The sequence below is a fragment of the Schistocerca piceifrons genome, chromosome 4 (assembly GCF_021461385.2).
Source record: "Schistocerca piceifrons isolate TAMUIC-IGC-003096 chromosome 4, iqSchPice1.1, whole genome shotgun sequence".
Lineage (NCBI taxonomy): Eukaryota > Metazoa > Arthropoda > Insecta > Orthoptera > Acrididae > Schistocerca > Schistocerca piceifrons.
In genome coordinates this window covers 467,425,100-467,444,743 of record NC_060141.1, presented here as the reverse complement: position 1 = coordinate 467,444,743, position 19,644 = coordinate 467,425,100, and the positions used below count along the sequence as shown (strand labels likewise).

The 19,644-nt window shown below is 43.7% G+C and overlaps 1 protein-coding gene across 1 annotated transcript in view; it reads left to right on the top strand.

Annotated features, from left to right (window-relative positions):
• Positions 1-19,644, top strand: part of LOC124795915 (proton-coupled amino acid transporter-like protein CG1139) — a 104,693-nt gene that overhangs the window by 21,169 nt on the left and 63,880 nt on the right. Inside the window, exon 3 of the mRNA XM_047259995.1 lies at positions 18,901-19,173. Within this exon, the coding sequence (XP_047115951.1) occupies positions 18,901-19,173 (273 nt within the window). The remainder of the gene's footprint in view (positions 1-18,900; positions 19,174-19,644) is intronic.

Genomic DNA, 19,644 nt, shown 5'->3' with positions numbered 1-19,644 from the left:
CGAACACATTTTAAAAACATTTTATTCTCTTGTACTTCCGTAATCATTCTCCTAATGTCATAGAACAATTTGCAGACAAAAGTTTATGGGATAGATCTGACAAAAATATAAAGCATGTGTAATCAAATGGTTCAAATGGCTCTGAGCACTATGGGACTTAACATCTGAGGTCATCAGTCACCTAGACTTAGAACTACTTAAACCTAACTAACCTAAGGACATAACACACATCCATGCCCGAGGCAGGATTCGAACCTGCGACCGTAGCGGTCGCTCGGTTCCAGACTGAAGCTCCTAGAACCTCTCGGCCACAGCAGCCGGCCATGATGTGTCACCGCCAAGTAACATAGCTCGATGGAACTTGGACCTTACATAGAAGGAAATGCTTCTGTATACTACAGAAGGTAACTAGAAGAAATATACAGTTTAACGGACAGAAATGACACTTCTATTCAAAGACAATAATTACTCTGTAGTCACCGCAATTCATGATGGTCCTCTGGGCAATAATATAAAAGCCTTGACTGGTTATTAATAGGGTGTGTGATGACCACGGTCGGCAATGTTGACTCTGTAACGACTCCTTGTGATAGGGCTTTCCATTTCTTCACCAACACTGGTGGATGTGGACGTGGTACAAAATGTTTCCCCGACGGATGCCGCACTTTTCCGGTGGGATTCAAGTCGGGGTAGTGGACAGTCCAATCCATTCGCCGAATATCCTTCCGTTTCAGAAGCGTCTCCACCTGAGAGACGAAGCGGTCGCCTATTGTCATCCACAAAAATGAAGTCAGGGCCGAATGCATCCCTTAAAAGATGCATCGGTAAGGAGTACACTTCCACAATAACATTTACGGGTGAGTGTACCGTGTTCAATCATCTGAAGGTCAGTACGCCTATGCAACATTATACTTGTCTTCGGAGTCTTTCTCGACGGCAGACATGAATAAAACGTTCTCGCTTTTCAAGCCGCGTCAAATCGAATAAAATCACCGAGCTTTCGACGTCCATCTCCGCCATCGTCGTCAGGAGTTCACTGACTGCCGGGGCTGCTACGGTTTCTCGCTTATATAGGCATGATGACATCATCAGCAGCCAATCAGATAGACCCAATGTGGCGCGCGCGCGCAAGTCGACCCGGGCAGCTAGCGGAGCTATTGCCCGTGGCAGCACCGGTGACGTCAGGTGGCGCCAGGGGCAGGCGCCACGTTTGAAACGGCCGCTCCCACGTCGCACATATGTCTTTGCTTTCATTCGGTGTTCGACGCCAGCCCCCAAGCCCTGATGAGTGTGTACCCCTGGTCTCTGTTGAAATTGTTGTTTAAACGAATCTCGGCCGCTTCCTTTATAACGGAGTCCCAATATGTAGATGCATGAGGCAACACTTTTGTATTTTCGAACGGTATTTTATGTTGGTTTTCTAAACAATGCTCCGCTATGGCTGATTTGTCTAGGTCCTTTTGTTTTATATGGCGCTTGTGCTCAGCACAACGCTTCTCAATCGTGCGAATTGTTTGTCCGATATACATGCTGCCACAATCACAGGGTACACCATACACCCCGGGCATTCTAAGAGCAATGTGATCTTTAACAGAGCGCAACATATCTCGTATCTTGGGGGCGGGTCGGAACACTGGTCTTAGCCCATGTTTCTGCAGCAGACGTCCTAACTTGCTGCTAGTTGCTCCACAGTATGGCAGGAATGCATTCCGTTTGGCCTATTCTACTGATTTACCAGGTGTTTTTCGTCGGCGGCCCTTGAAAGCGTTTGCGATGATTCTTTTGCTGTATCCATTTCCCCCGAAAACACGTTTTAAGTTCTGCAATTCAGACTGTACGTGGTCATCGTCAGAGATAATCTTGGCTCTGTGAACCAGCGTGTTCAGGAGCGCTTTCTTGTGAACAGGGTGGTGAAAACTATTGGTGTTCAAGCATCGATCAGTGTGTGTTGGTTTCCGGTACACTGAATGACCAAGCTGGCCTCCTACGTTCCGCTGAACCAAAACATCCAAGAATGGTAGCTTGCCGTGCTTCTCCATCTCGACAGTAAATTTAATGTTGGTATGGACACCATTCATGTGCCCAGGTCGACTTACGCGCGCGCGTCATATTGGGTCTATCTGATTTGCTGCTGATGATGTCATCATTCCTATACAAGCGAGAAACCGTAGCAGCCCCGGCAGTCAGTGAACTCCTGACGACGATGGCGGAGATGGTCATCGAAAGCTCGAGGATTTTATTCGAATTGATGCGACTTGAAAACCGAGAACGTTTTATAACATTATACTTGTCCACACCCTAACACCTGGACCGCCAAAACAATAATGTTCGTCAATGTTACCGGATGCATTACGTGTTCCGTTCCTTGATATATGGGGTACGTCCAGAATCATGTCGAACATGCTGGTCTAAATGTTATGGTGTGAGGAGGTGTAACGTTGGGTGGGCGTACTGACCCCCAAATCTTTGAACACGGTACACTCACGGGTCCACGTTGTCATGATACTGTATTCCTTCCCCATCTGTGTCTTTTCGACGGTGCATTCGGCCCAGACTTCCCTTTTATGGATAGTAATGAGTTACCACATCGAATAGTGCAGGAAGAGGAGCTCTTAGAACGAAAGAATGTCAGCGATTGGACTAGTCATCCCATTCCCCTATAGCACGTGTGGGATGCGTTGGGGAGACATATTGCAGCCCGTCCACATGCACCATCCAGATGTTGACAGTCGTCCTAGTGGGGGAATGGAACGTCCTACCGTAAGAACTTCTTACTAACCTTGTGGTTGGCATGGAAGCACGCTGCAGAGCATGCAATGCCGTCCCTGATGGTCACACATCCTATTAAGAACCATACCCCTTTTTAATGTCCAGGGAACCATCATAAATCGCGATAACTTCAGTGTAATTATAGATTCTTAATAAAAGTGTCGTTTCTGTTCCCTCCTGTTGTGTACTGTACCAGTTCCTTGTATTTATGATCCAACTTTCATTGAACTTGGCAGTGGCATATCAGGCGAAAGTTACTTTCGTACTTAAATTTTGCACACGAATATACAGGATGGTCCATTGATAGCGACCGGGCCAAATATCTCACGAAATAAGCATCAAACGAAAGAACTACATAGAACGAAACTCGTCTAGCTTAAAGGGGGAAACCAGATGGCGCTATGGTTGGCCCGCTAGATGGCGTTGCCATAGGTCAAACGAATGTCAACTGCGTTTTTAAAAAAAATAGGAACCCCCACTTTTATTACATATTCGTGTAGTACGTAAAGAAATATGAATGATTTAGTTGCACCACTTTACTCGCTTTGTGATAGATGGCGCCGTAATAGTCACAAACGTATACGTACGTGGTATCACGTAACATTCCGCCAGTGCGGACGGTATTTGCTTCGTGATACATTACCCGTGTTAAAATGGATCTTTTACCAATTGCGGAAAAGGTCGATATCGTGTTAATGTATGGCTATTGTGATCAAAATGCCCAACGGGCGTGTGCTATGTATGCTGCTCGGTATCCTAGACGACATATCCAAGTGTCCGGACCGTTCGCCGAATAGTTACGTTATTTAAGGAAACAGGAAGCGTCCAGCCACATGTGAAACGTCAACCACGCTCTGTAACAAGTGATGATGCCCAAGTAGGTGTTTTAGCTGCTGTCGCGGCTAATCCGCACATCAGCAGCAGACAAATTGCACGAGAATTAGGAATCTCAAAACGTCGGTGTTGAGAATGCTGCATCAACATCGATTGCACGCGTACCGTATTTCTATGCACCAGGAATTGCATGGCGACGACTTTGAACGTCGTGTACAGTTCTGCCACTGGGCACAAGAGAAATTACGGGACAATGACAGATTTTTTGCACGCTTTCTATTTAGCGACGAAGCGTCATTCACCAACAGCGGTAACGTAAACCGGCATGATATGCAATAGTGGACAACGGAAAATCCACGATGGCTGCGACAAATGGAACATTCGAGACGATGGAGGGGTTAATGTATGGTGCGGAATTATGGGAGGAAGGATAATTGGCCTCCATTTTATCGGTGGCAATCTAAATGGTGCAATGTATGCTGATTTCCTACGTAATGTTCTACCGATGTTACTACAAGATGTTTCACTGCAGGACAGAATGGCGATGTACTTCCAACATGATGAATGCCCAGCACATATCTCGCGTGCGGTTGAAGCGGTATTGAATAGCGTATTTCATGACAGGTGGATTGGTCGTGGAAGCACCATACCATGCATGGCCCGTACATTCGCCGGATCTGACGTCCCCGGATTTCTTTCTGTGGGAGAAGTTGAAGGATATTTGCTATCGGATCCACCGACAACCCCTGACAACATGCGTCAGCGCATTGTCAACGTATGTGCGAACATTACGGAAGGCGAACTACTCGCTGTTGAGAGGAATGTCGTTACACGTATTGCCAAATGCATTTAGGTTGACGGACTTCATTTTGAACATTTATTGCATTAATGTGGTATTTACAGGTAATCACCCTGTAACAGCACGCGTTCTCAGAAATGATAAGTTCAGAAAGATACATGTATCACATTGGAACAACGGAAATAAAATGTTCAAACGTACCTACGTTCTGTGTTTTAATTTAAAAAATCTACCTGTTACCAACTGGTCGTCTAAAATTGTGAGCCATATGTTTATGACTATTATAGCGCCATCTATCACAAAGCGGATAAAGTGGTCCAACTAAACCATTCACCTTTCTTTACATACTACACGAATATTTAATAAAAAAATGGGGGTTCCTCTTTTTTTAAAAAATTCAGTTAATATCCGTTTGACCTATGGCAGCTCCATCTAGCGGCCAACCATAGCGCCATCTGGTTTTCCCCTTCAAGCTAGAGAAGTTTCGTTCTTTGTAATTTTTTCATTTGACACTTATTTCGTGAGATGTTTGGCCCAGTCACGATCAATGGACCTCCCTGTATACAGGGTGTTACAAAAAGGTACGGTCAAACTTTCAGGAAACGTTCCTCACACGCAACTAAAGAAAAGATGTTATGTGGACTTGTGTCCGGAAACGCTTAATTTCCATGTTAGGGCTCATTTTAGTTTCGTCATTCCAACGTGATCAAATTGTAAATTTTCAAAATCAACATGTGTGGGCTGACGAGAATCCGCACGCAATTGTGCAATAACGTCATCAACACAGATTTTCTGTGAACGTTTGGGCAGGCATTGTTGGTGATGTCTTGATTGGGCCCCATGTTCTTCCACCTACGCTCAATGGAGCACGTTATCATGATTTCATACGGGATACTCTACCTGTGCTGCTAGAACATGTGCCTTTACAAGTACAACACAACATGTGGTTCATGCACGATGGAGCTCCTGCACATTTCAGTCGAAGTGTTCGTACGCTTCTCAACAACAGATTCGGTGACCGATGGATTGGTAGAGGCGGACCAATTCCATGGCCTCCACGCTCTCCTGACCTCAACCCTCTTGACTTTCATTTACGGGGGCATTTGAAAGCTCTTGTCTACGCAACCCCGGTACCAAATGTAGAGACTCTTCGTGCTCGTATTGTGGACAGCTCTGATACAGTACGCAGTTCTCCAGGGCTGCATCAGCGCATCAGGGATTCCATGCGACGGAGGGTGGATGCATGTATCCTCGCTAACGGAGGACATTTTGAACATTTCCTGTAACAAAGTGTTTGAAGTCACGATGGTACGATGTGTTGCTGTGTGTTTCCATTCCATGATTAATGTGATTTGAAGAGAAGTAATAAAATGAGCTCTAACATGGAAAGTAAGCGTTTCCGGACACATGTCCACATAACATATTTTCTTTCTTTGTGTGTGAGGAATGTTTCCTGAAAGTTTGGCCGTACCTTTTTATAACACCCTGTATATGGTGCACTACACTGGAAGATTTTTCACCTGTGTTAATAGTGACACATTACTGAAATTTACAAAAACAGACGCGGTTGAATCCTCATAGCATCTCTTAGATTATCGTAAACAGTTGAGGCATCCAATAACGACTTAGTACGTTATATACTCACAACCATCGTTTGCTTAAGATATCGTTTGCAATATATCTGGATGAGTAGGAAGTTACAGAAAGCTTTTAAAAATAAGCGAAGGACAACACTATCGAAACTCTGACGTCTTGTCAAAAGCTTCTTACCACTTTACGAAGATGGTATATTTCAAGGATCTCATCGCTTTTTCACTCTCTCGAAACTTACATCTTTCGATAATAATTAACTAAATACGACAGGGCCTACACAGTCTCCTGTACGAGAACTGTGTTGGCGAGGCCGTGCTCTGAGCATATATTCATTGTCATGCGAATACGTTATTGAAGCAACTGACTCAAGGCAACAGTACACCTTGAACGAGTCGCACTGACAAACGAGACTTTCTTAACATTAGTGGCAGAGAGAAGATTCTTTAGAAAACATTATCTTCGATACTTTAATCATGGCGGTAAAAACGTCCGGAATTTGGCACATAAAAAAGAATCATCATATTGCCAGTGTAAAGTGCTTCCCTCTGGATCAATCAATGACTACCTCACTTCTTTAGAATGCACATTTCTACGGTTAATACTTGGTAACCATTTGGCAATGCGCTATATCTGATTTTGTCACCCTGCCTTGATAGCCTCTTTCTTGCTACCTCCCCCCCCCCTCCCCCTCCAAATTATAATGTACAGGCTACGCTAATTTATCGTGCAGCGATTCATACTCCCTTCCCCACTTTCCCTCAGCGGATATCACATCTTTCTCTCTCACGCTCATTCTCTCGTATTTTTCACATGCAACTTTCTCTGCGTCTGGCGTGCCAGTCATCATTTCTTCGTCTTTCCTCATATTTCCAGTGCGTCCAACAGCTGTCACAGTTTTCACATTATCATTTCCTGTGAAGTTCCCTCCTTGTCCCTCCCATTACAGAACTCTTCAGATGTTCACATATTTCCATATTTCACATTGTTCTCTACCTTTTTCATATCTTCAACCCATTCACCTCCGCCCCTCGTGGCCTAAACCCCCCCCTCTCTCTCTCTCTGTCTCTCTCTCTCTCTCTCTCTCTCTCTCTCTCTCTGACTATCACTTTCTATATCACCGGCGGTTTCTGTCACCATTAGCACAGGTCGAATTTAATCCCTTTCTCTAATAACCCCATCATTTATGGAACAGTAATCTCTATAAATGTTCTTATTTTCTCTCTTTATATTATCATCGGCCTACGATGTTTTATTTTTGGTGTTTGAGAGCTACAATATTGACCACATTATTTGACGCGTTTCTAAGTCAGTTATTTATTTTGCAGCATCAGGCACAAGGTCAGTGCCTATTCCATCGAGTACGATCCCTACTTACGGCGTAACGTCGAACAGCCTATCTCGTAAGTACCTCTGACGCTTATGGTTTTTCTTTTTTTCTACTTTTCAGCTGTGAAACAATTTTTTAATTTTATTTTAACATGATTTCATGCAAAACTGCATATATATTAAAGAAAGACATAAATTTGAATTTCATTTGTTGTGATCTCACTGTGGGTAACTAATTGGATAGTACATTCAACGTGTACCATATTATCTTTTACAATTAAGTAAGCTGTGCGCTAAGTTTAGTCACCACATCGAATACCTAGTGCTGGTTGTGACGATGCGCGTTTGGGCCGCTTAAACATAGCAAAAATTTTGAGTCATGATGCTTGCAGTGCATAAAGAATGGTTCTCGTCTAGTCTCTTCCTTTAATAAAATAGCACATGCACTGGTGTGGAAAACTTAAGAACTGAAGTACCTTTCGTGTGATGTGTCATTGCCGTATAACACAGCTCGATAAAATTGGACCGTACACAGAAAGAACTCATTCAGTATTGTATAGAAGGTAACGGAAAAACCCGCAATGAAGCGAACAGAAAAGACACTTTCATTCAAAGACAACAATTAAACTGGAGTCGCCTCGATTTATGGTGGTCCCCTGGACTTTACAAAGGCGGCACATGGTTCTTAATAGAGTATGTGATCATCACGGATCAGCACATGTTCTGTAATGTGCTCTCATGGTGATCACAAGGTTGATAAGGAGTTCTTGTGGTACGGCGTTCTGTTCCTCCACCAGAGGGTCTGATAGCTTCTGGATGCTCGTTGGAGCATGTGAACGCCCTGCAATATGTTTCCCCAAAGCATCCCACACGTTTTAATTAAATCAGAACTGAATGCACCCCTGAAAAGACGCACGTGGGAAAGGAGTAAAGTTTCTCAATAACGTTGAAAGATTTGGAGGTCAGTAAACGTGTGCAACATCATGCCTCCTCACATAATTACACCTGGACCACCAAAACGATCATGTTCGTCAGTGCTCATACTCGCATGGAGAAGTTGGGAACATGTAATGCGGAGGTTCTAGTCCTCACTCGGGCATGGGTGTGTGTGTTTGTCCTTAGGATAATTTAGGTTAAGTAGTGTGTAAGCTTAGGGACTGATGACCTTAGCAGTTAAGTCCATAAGATTTCACACACACACAATATGTACTACAGCCAGGAAAATTGTCGAAGATGATCGGTTTGGTAGTCCAAGTGCTAGGGAGTGGTAAGGCGTAATGTCGCATGGGCGGAGTGCCCAGCACCTTCACCGGTCAACGTTGTTGTGACACTATACTCCTTCCACATGTACGTTCGTGACCCTCAATGAACAGCGCAGGCGGAGGAGGTCTTGGAATGAGAGGATACTCGGCGAATGGACTGACTTGTCCGTTCCTCTGACTTACACCCCATGGAGGGCGTGTGGGACTATACTTAGCATTTCTTTATATGTACGGTTCAGGGACCGATGACCTTTGAGTCTGATCCCTTCAACCCCCACAAACCAACCAACCATCTATGTACGGTTCAGTTTTCGTAGAGCTAGGTTCTGTGTCAGTGACACATCATGCAAAAGCTATGTTCGTCCTTAGGTTTTGCACGCCATATGTCAAAAAATATGCAGCCATTACTTTAGAAATTTTTTTATATTTATTTCATTCTGTGTGTTCTTTGCATTGTACTGAGTATCGTCTGATATTTATTTAATGTATTGTGTATGTCATTTTGAAATCGGCAGCTTACATGATAAACTGAGAAGTTGAAATGGGGAATTTGTTCTAAAACGTGACCATTTAGCAGTGTTTTGGAAAGTGAATAGTCTTTTCCTTTAAAAACCATAACTCTCTTTCTGTTAGAAATATCAGAATTGTAGCCACTGTATATCTGAAGGAGAAAATGTACTGCGCTTTGCAGGTCGTCATCCCTCTTTTGTAAAATTTTTGTGTGCTAAAAGTCATCAGGCGTATTTTCCCTTGTGTTTCGTCACGTATTTGCAGTTCCGTTTTTGCACTGTGTAACTCGAGTCAGCTCAGACAAATACTGCTCGTCACGTCTGTCATGCAAGACCCAGTCTCAACGGAAATCGCCGTTTTTTCCCCTTTACAAACGAAATGAGATTTAAAGCGAATTTTTACACTGAAAAGCCAAATAACTGGTACATCTGCCTAATATCTTGTAGGGCCCCCGCGAGCATGCAGAAGTGCCGCAACACGATGTGGCATGGACTCGACTAATGTCTGAAGTAGTGCTGGAGGGAACTGACACCAAGAATCGTGTAGGGTTGTCCATATATCCGTAAGATTACGAGTAGGTGCAGATCGCTCCTGAACAGCACGTTGTAAGGCATCCAAGATATGCTCAATAATGTTCATGTCTGGGGAGTTTGGTGGGCAGCGGAAGTGTTTAAACTCAGGAGAGTGTTCCTGGAGCCACTCTGTAACAATTCGGGATGTTTCGGGTGTCGCATTGTCCTGCTGGAATTGCCCAATTCACAATACATATGAATGGATGCAGGTGATCAGACAGGATGCTTACGTACGTCTCTTCTGTCAGAGTCGTATCTAGACGAATCAGGGATCCCATATCACTCCAACTGCACACGCTCCACACCTTTATACAGCCTCCACCAGCTTGAACTGTCCCCTGCTGACATGCAGGGTCTATGGATTCATGAGGTTGTCTCCCCATCCGTACAACCCCATCCGCTAGATCAATTTGACTCGTCCGACCAGGCAACGTGTTTCCAGTTATTACAAACAAGATCTGGAGACAATATTTGGATGACTTCATACCGGGGAGATTCGTCGGGAAACTGGAAGACGGACGAAGTTAGATGTGTGTAGCCCAGGAGTTTGGTATTGCTCCAAGCATAGTTTCACGTGCATGCAGGAATGGCTTAAGGCCCAAGCGACACAACCCGCCGCTTAGGGCACGAAACTGAGAGAGGGACCAGAGGTGCCATACCTGAAAGGTGTGAATATACACTCAAGAGCCAAAGAAACTGGTACACCTGCCTAATATCGTGAAGTGGCCCTGTGAGCCGCAACACCACGTGGCATGGACTCGACTAATGTCTGATGTAGTGCTGGAGGGAACTGACATCATGAATCATGCGGTTCTGTCCGTAAATCAGTAAGAGTACGAGGGAGTGGAGATCTCTTCCGAATAGCACGTTGCAAGGCATCCGAGATATGCTCAATAATCTTCATGTCTGGGAAGTCTGGTGGCCGGCGGAAGTGTTTAAACTCAGAATAGTGTTCCTGGAGCTACTATGTAGCAGTTCTGAACGTGTGGAGTGTCGCATTGTCCTGCTGGAACTGCCCAAGTCCGTCGGAATGTACAATGGACTTGAATGGATGTAGGTGATCAGGCCGCATGCTTACATACGTGCCAGCTGCCTGATTCGTATATAGACGTATCAGGGGATCCGTATCACTCCAAATGCACACGCCCCACACCATTATAGAGCCTCCACCAGCTTTAATTTTCCCCTGGTGACATGCAGGGTCTATGGATTCATGAGGATGTCTCCGAATCCGTACAAGTCTATCCGCTAGATCAATTTGAAATGAGACTCGTACGACCAGGCAACATGTTTCCAGTAATCAACAGTCCAAGGTCAGTGTTGACGAGCCCAGGCGTGGCGTAAAGCTTTGTGTCGTGCAGTCATGAAGGGTGGACTTCGGCTCCGAAAGCCCATATCGATTATGTTTCGTTGAATGGTTCGTGCGCTGACACTTGTTGATGTCCCAGCACAGAAATCTGCACCAATTTGCGGATGGGTTAATTTCTGTCACGTTGAAAGATTCTCTGCAGTCGTCGTTGGTCCCGTTCTTGCAGGAGCTTTTCCCGGCCGCAGCGATGTCGGAGATTTGATGTTTTACCGAATTCCTGATTCAGGGTACACTCGTGAAATGGTCGTACGGGAAATAACCACTTCATCGCTACCTTGGAGATGCTGTGTCCCATGGCTCGTGTGCCGACTATAACACCTCGTACAAACTTACTTAAATCTTGATAAGCTGCCATTGTAGAAGCAGTAGCCGATCTAACAACTGCGCTAGACACTTGTTGTCTTATATAGGCGTTGCCGACCGCAGCACCGTATTCTGCCTAGTTACATATCTCTGTATTTGAATAGGCATGCCTATATCAGTTTCCTTGGCTCTTCAGTGTATGTACCCATTCGATAGAGCGGTCCCAAATTAATCTAGTAGAGTATTTATTTTAACGACATATAGTGAGACAGAAACAGCCAAGACCAGTACTCCATCAGCGACGGAGTAGCGCTGCGGTATAGTGGTAGCAGACGGCATGGGGCAGGGCGCCCATGAGACGGGGCAAGTTCTTCACATTTTACAGTACCAGCTAAGACATACCTCTGAAAAGAATATAGCGCTAGTATAATTTAGGACCACTGCATGGAACGGGTACGCAAAATACCTGTTTAAAATCATTTTGTTTGCGACGGGACACAAATGGACGCACTCCGGCGACATCGCAAAATCGAATTTGCTAATATCTGCTGAAACAACAGAAAAAATGTACCTGACTACTATTAGATGGGCCGCCCAACGAATTTAGAGAGACAGAGAGTTGAAAGAAAAGTTATTCTAATGATACGTCCGGAAGTCAACACGTATGGGGATGTGAGCCATTAAAGATCCGCAGTTCACAGCGTGCCTTTTTTTTTTCTTTTTTCTTTTTTTACAGATGAGGCAGAATTCACAAGAGATGGCGTAGTAGATTACCAAAATACGCACATCAGGGCAGACACAAGTCCTAGAGGAATAATGGAAGTGAAGTACAGAATCACTTCGTTATTATTGTGAGGGCATGAAGTATCGGTGACTAATTTAGAGGACCATACACTTCGCCAAACAGATTAACCGGTGCTGTCTGTCACCGATTTCTGCGCTATTAATTACCAGTACTATTGGAGAACGCTACTCTCTCATAAAGACGGCTGTGGCTTATGCACAACGGGGCGCCACCCCATTTTCTACGGATCTTGCGACGCTGCCTCAGGACAACGGTTCATGAGCGGTGGATTGGTCGAGGTAGTCCGGTAATATGGTCTATCCGTTCATCCGACTTGAATCCCTTGTAATTTTTTTCCCTACGAAAATGAAAACTAGAGATGCAGTTATTCACGGAAGACCTGTTTTCACTGTTTTAAACCTCATACCTTCTGAAACACTTAAACCTTTTAGGATGGAAACGGTGTCACAATTTGTGTCTGGTTGCCTACAGCATGCAACCCGCATTATGGTACCGTTTGCGTTATTTAAAGTCTTAGTATTCCGGAAGGTATAAAGTGTAGAGCAGTGAAACCAAGTCAGACATCACTAAATGTACCTCTAGTTTTCATTTTGGTAGAAAAAAAACAGGTGCCATTAAAACAATGTAAATTTGTGTTGAAAGTGATGGTTGCTTACTTGTAGCGATTGTGAATACCTGATCATTATGTGAGCTCCTGACATAGGCTCACCTATTTCCAATTATATTTTTTTCATTTTGTTTTATTTCTAAAATGTGGCAAGTTTGCTACGACGCCCTAGAAATATATAGAGGGTGTAAGTGCAGATATTTTTATTATTGACTGAGGTCAGTTTACTGAACAACATCAGTATTTATGTCACTTGCAGACTAATAATTTTAGCTAATAGGAGGAGTATGTTTTACGTTGGTTAGTACCTCCGAGTCTTCAAGTACATGTGACAAGAGGAATCATTAATGCTTATTTTCCCATGGGCAGCAGCTCGGTCGTTGAGGGACGCAAAGTGGTCAGTCTATACTGACAGGTATAGTCAAATTAGTGGTGCAGTTACGACCATACACAATACATCAGGTAGCAATTTATGTGACGTGTTTGCTGGAAAACTGTTAGACACAAAGAAAAAACAGCACATTGAAGTGGTTACGTATTAAGATATATACAGGCTGAAGCGAAATTCGTGCACTCGGGCTTCGCAGCGCGACTCCTCACATACCAGTGATAAAAAAATGTCTGTCTCAAAATTTCGTTCTGTGAATACATCCGGAAGAAAAAGGACGTTAAAGAGTGGCAATCTGGCAACACTGTAACCACATGTATGGGAACCATTTCTGTCAGCAGCTAGGAATTGTAATGTACAGTTGCTGTAGTGGATATAGTTTTAAGTTGGCATGAAGGAGGTCAATGGTTCTATCCTCTGTTAAGCCTTACGTTTTTTTTATTTGGTAAAATTTCCAGATGGTACGGTATCTGGCATCTTAATCGTCAACAGCGACTGCAGTGAGTTCTCTAGAAAACATCTGCACGTACATGCTACAATAGTGAATTTATTCGCACCTATTCATCTACTAGATGCGAAACCTGTTTTCTTTGTACCCTCCTCTAACAGTCCCATAGATTAGTACCAACTATTATTTTTTCCTCGTTCAGGCCCATTACTTTTCCTTAGGGCCTTACGTTACCAGTAGGACTAGCAACGGGCCTTGCGAATAATATCGAAACTCGGTTACTGTTGGTATGTGTTATCACCATGGTCCCACTAATTATGCCTTTCGACATTGAGTCTGGTAACTGCATGCTGTATAGTACGTATCTTAATGCATTATTATTATTATTATTATTATTATTATTATTATTATTATTGTGGACACAGCTTTGCTGTGAAAGGTCCAGAGCTGTATGATAGGTTGCGCCATGTAAAGCATCTGTTATTCTGAGGACAACATAATCTGTTATGGAGGTCATGCGGTCATTAATATGGACATTATTATTGTTACTGGTTGCTAATGCGCGACATCTGAGCGCTCATATTAGTTGTAATATAGATGACAAGTAGATGTGTTATTGTACTGTGCTACCATCTTTAGCATCTCGAAATTGGGATTGTATTTATAGTTATTCTGTCCCATGACAGGTCGTTTGTTTCAACTGTTTATTTATAATTTATCTAACCACGCATTTGTTATGTTCAGCGTTACAAAATGTTGCAAATTTAGGATACATGTGACTTAAAAAATGGTGTATATTACATTATGAAATGTCAGAATGAAATTAGCAAATAAAAAATGTGCGCCACTCCCCAGGATTGAACCCTCGACCACCAGCATTCTAACCCAAAACTCTATCCACTGCACCACCTATAAAAAAAGCAAATAACATGTGCGGATAGAGGTAGTTATCATACATGTGATTACATTTTTTTTTATCGCTAGTATATGAGGAGTAGCGCTGCGAAGCCCGAGTACGCGAATTTCGCTTCACCCTATATATATATATATATATATATATATATATATATATATATATATATATATATAGTATATACCATAGCGCCATCTCGTTTCCCCCTTCAAGCTAGACACGTTTCATTCTTTGTAGTTTTTGCGTTTGACGCTTATTTCGTGAGATATTTGGCCCAGTCACGATCAATGGACCACCCTATATATATTAGACAAAAATAAAATGGAGAAAACGACAGACTGGACACAACTTTCAGGAAGAATCCGAGAGATCATGAAAGTAGCAGAAGCACCACGCACGAGGAAACACCGTTGGTGGAACCACACATGTGACCAAGCTGTTGACCAACGAATCAGTGCATGGAAAAAATTTATTAGCCATAAATCCCAAGAGAACTGGATGAAATTCCTGAAAACACAGAAACAATCAAGCAAAATCATTCGCAGTGAAAAACGACAGTATGATAAAAGGCAACTGACGGAGATCGAATCGGATTTCACGAAGAACAATACAAGAAACTTCTACAGAACGTTCAGAGAAAATATGACTGGATATCAACCATCCCAACTTATTCTTCAGATGACAGGATAGAACCCTAGAAACCAATACCAAAAACAATTATGACATTCTGGCAAAGTACTTTGAAAAACTCCTCAACACGGACCCCCCTATAGAAGTCATTATGACAGAAACGAGCACGTACAATCCAGATAGTGAACCTCGATCTCTAGAAGAAGTTAAAGAAATAATCAAGTCACTCAAGAATCGTAGAGCACCAGGAGAAGACGATATCATTGCGGAAATCTGGAAGTTACAAGACCCAGAACTCACCAAAGACATCCACGGGATCTTGGAAGATATCTGGAAGACCACGAAAATTCCGGACGACTGGAAACTGCCCTGATACACCCACTAAACAAAAAAGGTGGCAAGACTGACCGGAACAACTACAGAGGAATATCCCTACTACCGGTCACACGCAAGATCCTCTCAAAAGCTTTACTAAACAGACTAGAATGCTAGACCGACCACTTGATTGGGGAATACCAAGCAGGCTTCAGTAAAGGGCGGTCATGTGCGGAACATATTTGGAACCTGAAAATGATTTTACAACACAAACAGAACCTTATCATTACCTTTGTCGACTTCAAGAAGGCGTACAACTCTATCGACCGGAAAACTCTCTTCAAAATTCTTGCAGAATACAAAGTAGGCAACAAAACACGGACTATCATAGAGCGAACCTTGACCAACACGACCTCCAAAGTAAAGTTGTGTGGGGAACTATCAGAGCCCTTTGAAATTCGCACAGGTGTCCGACAAGGCGATGGCCTCTCACCTCTTCTTTTCAATCTAGTGTTAGATAAGGTAATAAAAGAACGGGAAACATCGCAACAGGGGATAACCCTAGGAAACCTACAGATTAAATTCCTGGTTTTTGCAGACGATTTGGCGATTGTCACGAAAAGTATAAACGAAACAAAAGACGCTATTGAAAAACTACACGAAATCGCTTCCAAAACTGGACTACAGATCCCTTACGAAAAGACACAGTTTATGAGCACAAAGAAACTCTCATGTCTGAACAGAAAGTACGGCACGATTTACAAAACGGCAAACTTCAAATACCTTGGTGAAACACTACAAATGAGTGGACATAACAGAGACTAAAACGAAGAAAGAAAAACTAAACTGAACAAAGCATACAAAGTAGAAAAACTAAACTGAACAAAGCATACAAAGTAGTGTGGAATCATTTCAACAAGAAGTCTATCTCACAAAAAGCCAAATTACGCCACTACGACACGGAGGTGCTTGCCGAAGCACTATATGCACCAGAGACCACACTAATCCTAGGGCATACACGTATCAGACAACTAGAAAAAGTAGAACAGAAAATACTGAGCAAAATATTTGGCGCAACTAACAACAATGGAATATGGATCAAGAAACCTACAGAGGAACTATACAAATATACGGAGACAATCACAGAAAAGATTACAAAACGCAGACTACAATTCTATGGACACCTATACAGAATGCCACTACACAGACTGACCAAACAGATCTTTGACTGGGTAACCACTAGAAACAACAAATGGATGGCAGAGGTAAAAAACGACCTGAGCCAACTGAACATAACAGAAGACACAACAAACGACAGAATACAATTCAGAATCATCATTAAGAAAAGCAAACTACATGAGATAAACTGTGACAAACAAACAGGCGTGAAATGGACCGAAGAACGCAAGCAAGATTACAGCCGGAAGATGAAAGAAATATGGGTAACCAAAAAGGCAATCAAGATGAGACCGAAGACACGAAGCCGACAAGTAGCATGGACAGACGACCGGAAACAGAAACACAGCGAGCGAATGAGAGAAGTTTGGGCAGCAAGGAAGGCAGCAAAAGGAATTGCCCACGTAGTTTAGTCCAACTGCGCTCTTTAAAGGCAAAACACCAATGTGTATAAGTGCAGCTAGTTTTTCATGTGGTACATTAATATGGACACACATCAGTGTGTAGATTCTTTTTTCTCTATATCTACACTACTGACCATTAAAATTGCTACACCACGAAGTTGACGTGCTACAGGCGCGAAATTTAACCGACAGGAAGAAGATGATGTGATATGCAAATCATTAGCTTTCAAGAGCATTCACAAAAGGTTGGCACCGGTGGCGACACCTCCAACGTTCTGACGTGAGGGAAGTTTCCAACCGATTTCTCATACACAAACAGCAGTTGACCGGCGTTGCCTGGTGAAACGTTGTCGTAATGCCTCGTGTAAGGAGGAGAAATGCGTACCATCACGTTTCCGACTTTGATAAAAGTCGGATTGTAGCCTATCGCGACTGCGGTTTATCGTATCGCGACATTGCTGCTCTCGTTGGTCGAGGTTCAATGACTGAATAAGGAATCGGTGGGTTCAGGAGGGTAATACGGAACGCCGTGCTGGATCCCAATGGTCTCGTATCACTAGCAGTCGAGATGACAGGCATCTTATACGCATGGCTGTAACGGTTCCTGCAGCCACGTCTCGATCCCTGAGTCAACAGATGGGGACGTTTGCAAGACAACAACCATCTGCATGAACAGTTCGACGACGTTTGCAGCAGCATGGACTATCAGCTTGGAGACCATGGCTGCGGTTACCCTTGACCTGCATCACAGACAGGAGCGCCTGCGATGGTGTACTCAACGACGAATCTGGGTGCACGAATGGCAAAACGTCGTTTTTTCGGATGAGTCCAGGTTCTGTTTACAGCATCATGATGGTCGCATCCCTGTTTGGCGATATCGCGGTGAACGCAGATTGGAAGCGTGTATTCGTCATCGCCATACTGGCGTATCACCCGGCGTAATGGTATGGGGTGCAATTGGTTACACTTCTCGTTCACCTCTTGTTCGCATTGACGGCACTTTGAACAGTGGACGTTACATTTCAGATGTGTTACGACCCGTGGCTCTACCCTTCATTCGATCCCCGCGAAACCCAACATTTGAGCAGGGTAATGCACGACCGCATGTTGCAGGTCCTGTACGGGCCTCTCTGGATACAGAAAATGTCCGACTGCTGCCTTGGCCAGCACATTCTCCAGATATCTCACCAACTGAAAACGTCTGGTCAATGGTGGCCGAGCAACTGGCTCGTCACAATACGCCAGTCACTACTCTTGATGAACTGTGGTATCGTGTTGAAGCTGCATGGGCAGCTGTACCTGTACACGCCATTCAAGCTCTGTTTGACTCAATGCCCTGGCGTATCAAGGCCGTTATTACGGCCAGAGGTGGTTGTTATGGGTACTGATTTCTCAGGATCTATGCACTCAAATTGCGTGAAAATGTAATCACATTTCAGTTCTAGTATAATATATTTGTCCAATGAATACCGTTTATCATCTGCATTTCTTCTTGGTGTAACAATTTTAATGGCCAGTAGTGTAACAGTCTTCCCGCAAACACGTTACATAATTTGATGTTTTCTGCTTGGTCGTAACTGCACCACTAAATGGACTACCCTTCTCAATACAGAATAAGCATTTTGCGTCCAAGTGTCCACACATCGACATCTGACTTGCTGCTTAGGTGAAAATAAACATTAATGGCTTGGTTTCGGGAAATATACTTGGAGAAACTATCCAATCTAAAAAACATAGCAGCTCAAATTATTATTAGTCTGCAAATGACATAAATACTGACGTAATGTTGTTCAGTACAGCGTCCTCAGTCGCCAATAGAAATATCTGTACTTATACCCGTCACATACAACCATTTTTGAATCCTGATATCTTTGCAGGTACCTGGCGGCACTGGTGCACATGTTCAAAGGCAGCTTAGGCACGGGCATCATGGCGGTGCCGAACGCCTTCATGCACTCTGGGTACATCATGGGCGTGATCGGCACACTTTTTGTCGGCGTGATGTGCACCTACTCGATGCACATGCTGGTGCGGGCGCGTTACGAGCTGAGCAAGCGGCGTCGCGAGCCCAGCCTCACCTACCAGGAGACGGCTGTGGCGGCGCTGGAGGACGGGCCGCGCTGCCTGCGGCCCATGGCGTCCTACGCCGGGTAAGCCGTCTCATTTCACTGTATGGCCATTCGTCGAGTACGTGAGATATTTTGCGTCAGCTTGCTGTAACATAAATGGCGCCCAAAAATCACCATACTCGCTTCACCTTTCAAATTTACAAAATGTATGCCGAAGGATGTAGGTTGCAGTAAGTACTGGGAGATGAAGAAGCTTGCACAGGATAGAGTAGCATGGAGAGTTGCATCAAACCAGTCTCAGGACTGAAGACCACAACAACAACAACAACATGCCACTCTCGGAAGCAGGGACAGGAATAAATTGCTATATTTTAGCCCAAATTTTGTGTTATTTTTTTCCAGAATTCGTTGTTATTTTTGCCAAATTACTTGTTATTTTTGGCGTATTACTTATAATTTTTTCCATTTAGTAGTGTTTTACCACACAAGGGATCACTTTTTTGCCAAAGTGGACCCTGTTGCTTTTCCAATCCTGACAAATTTTGGCAAAGT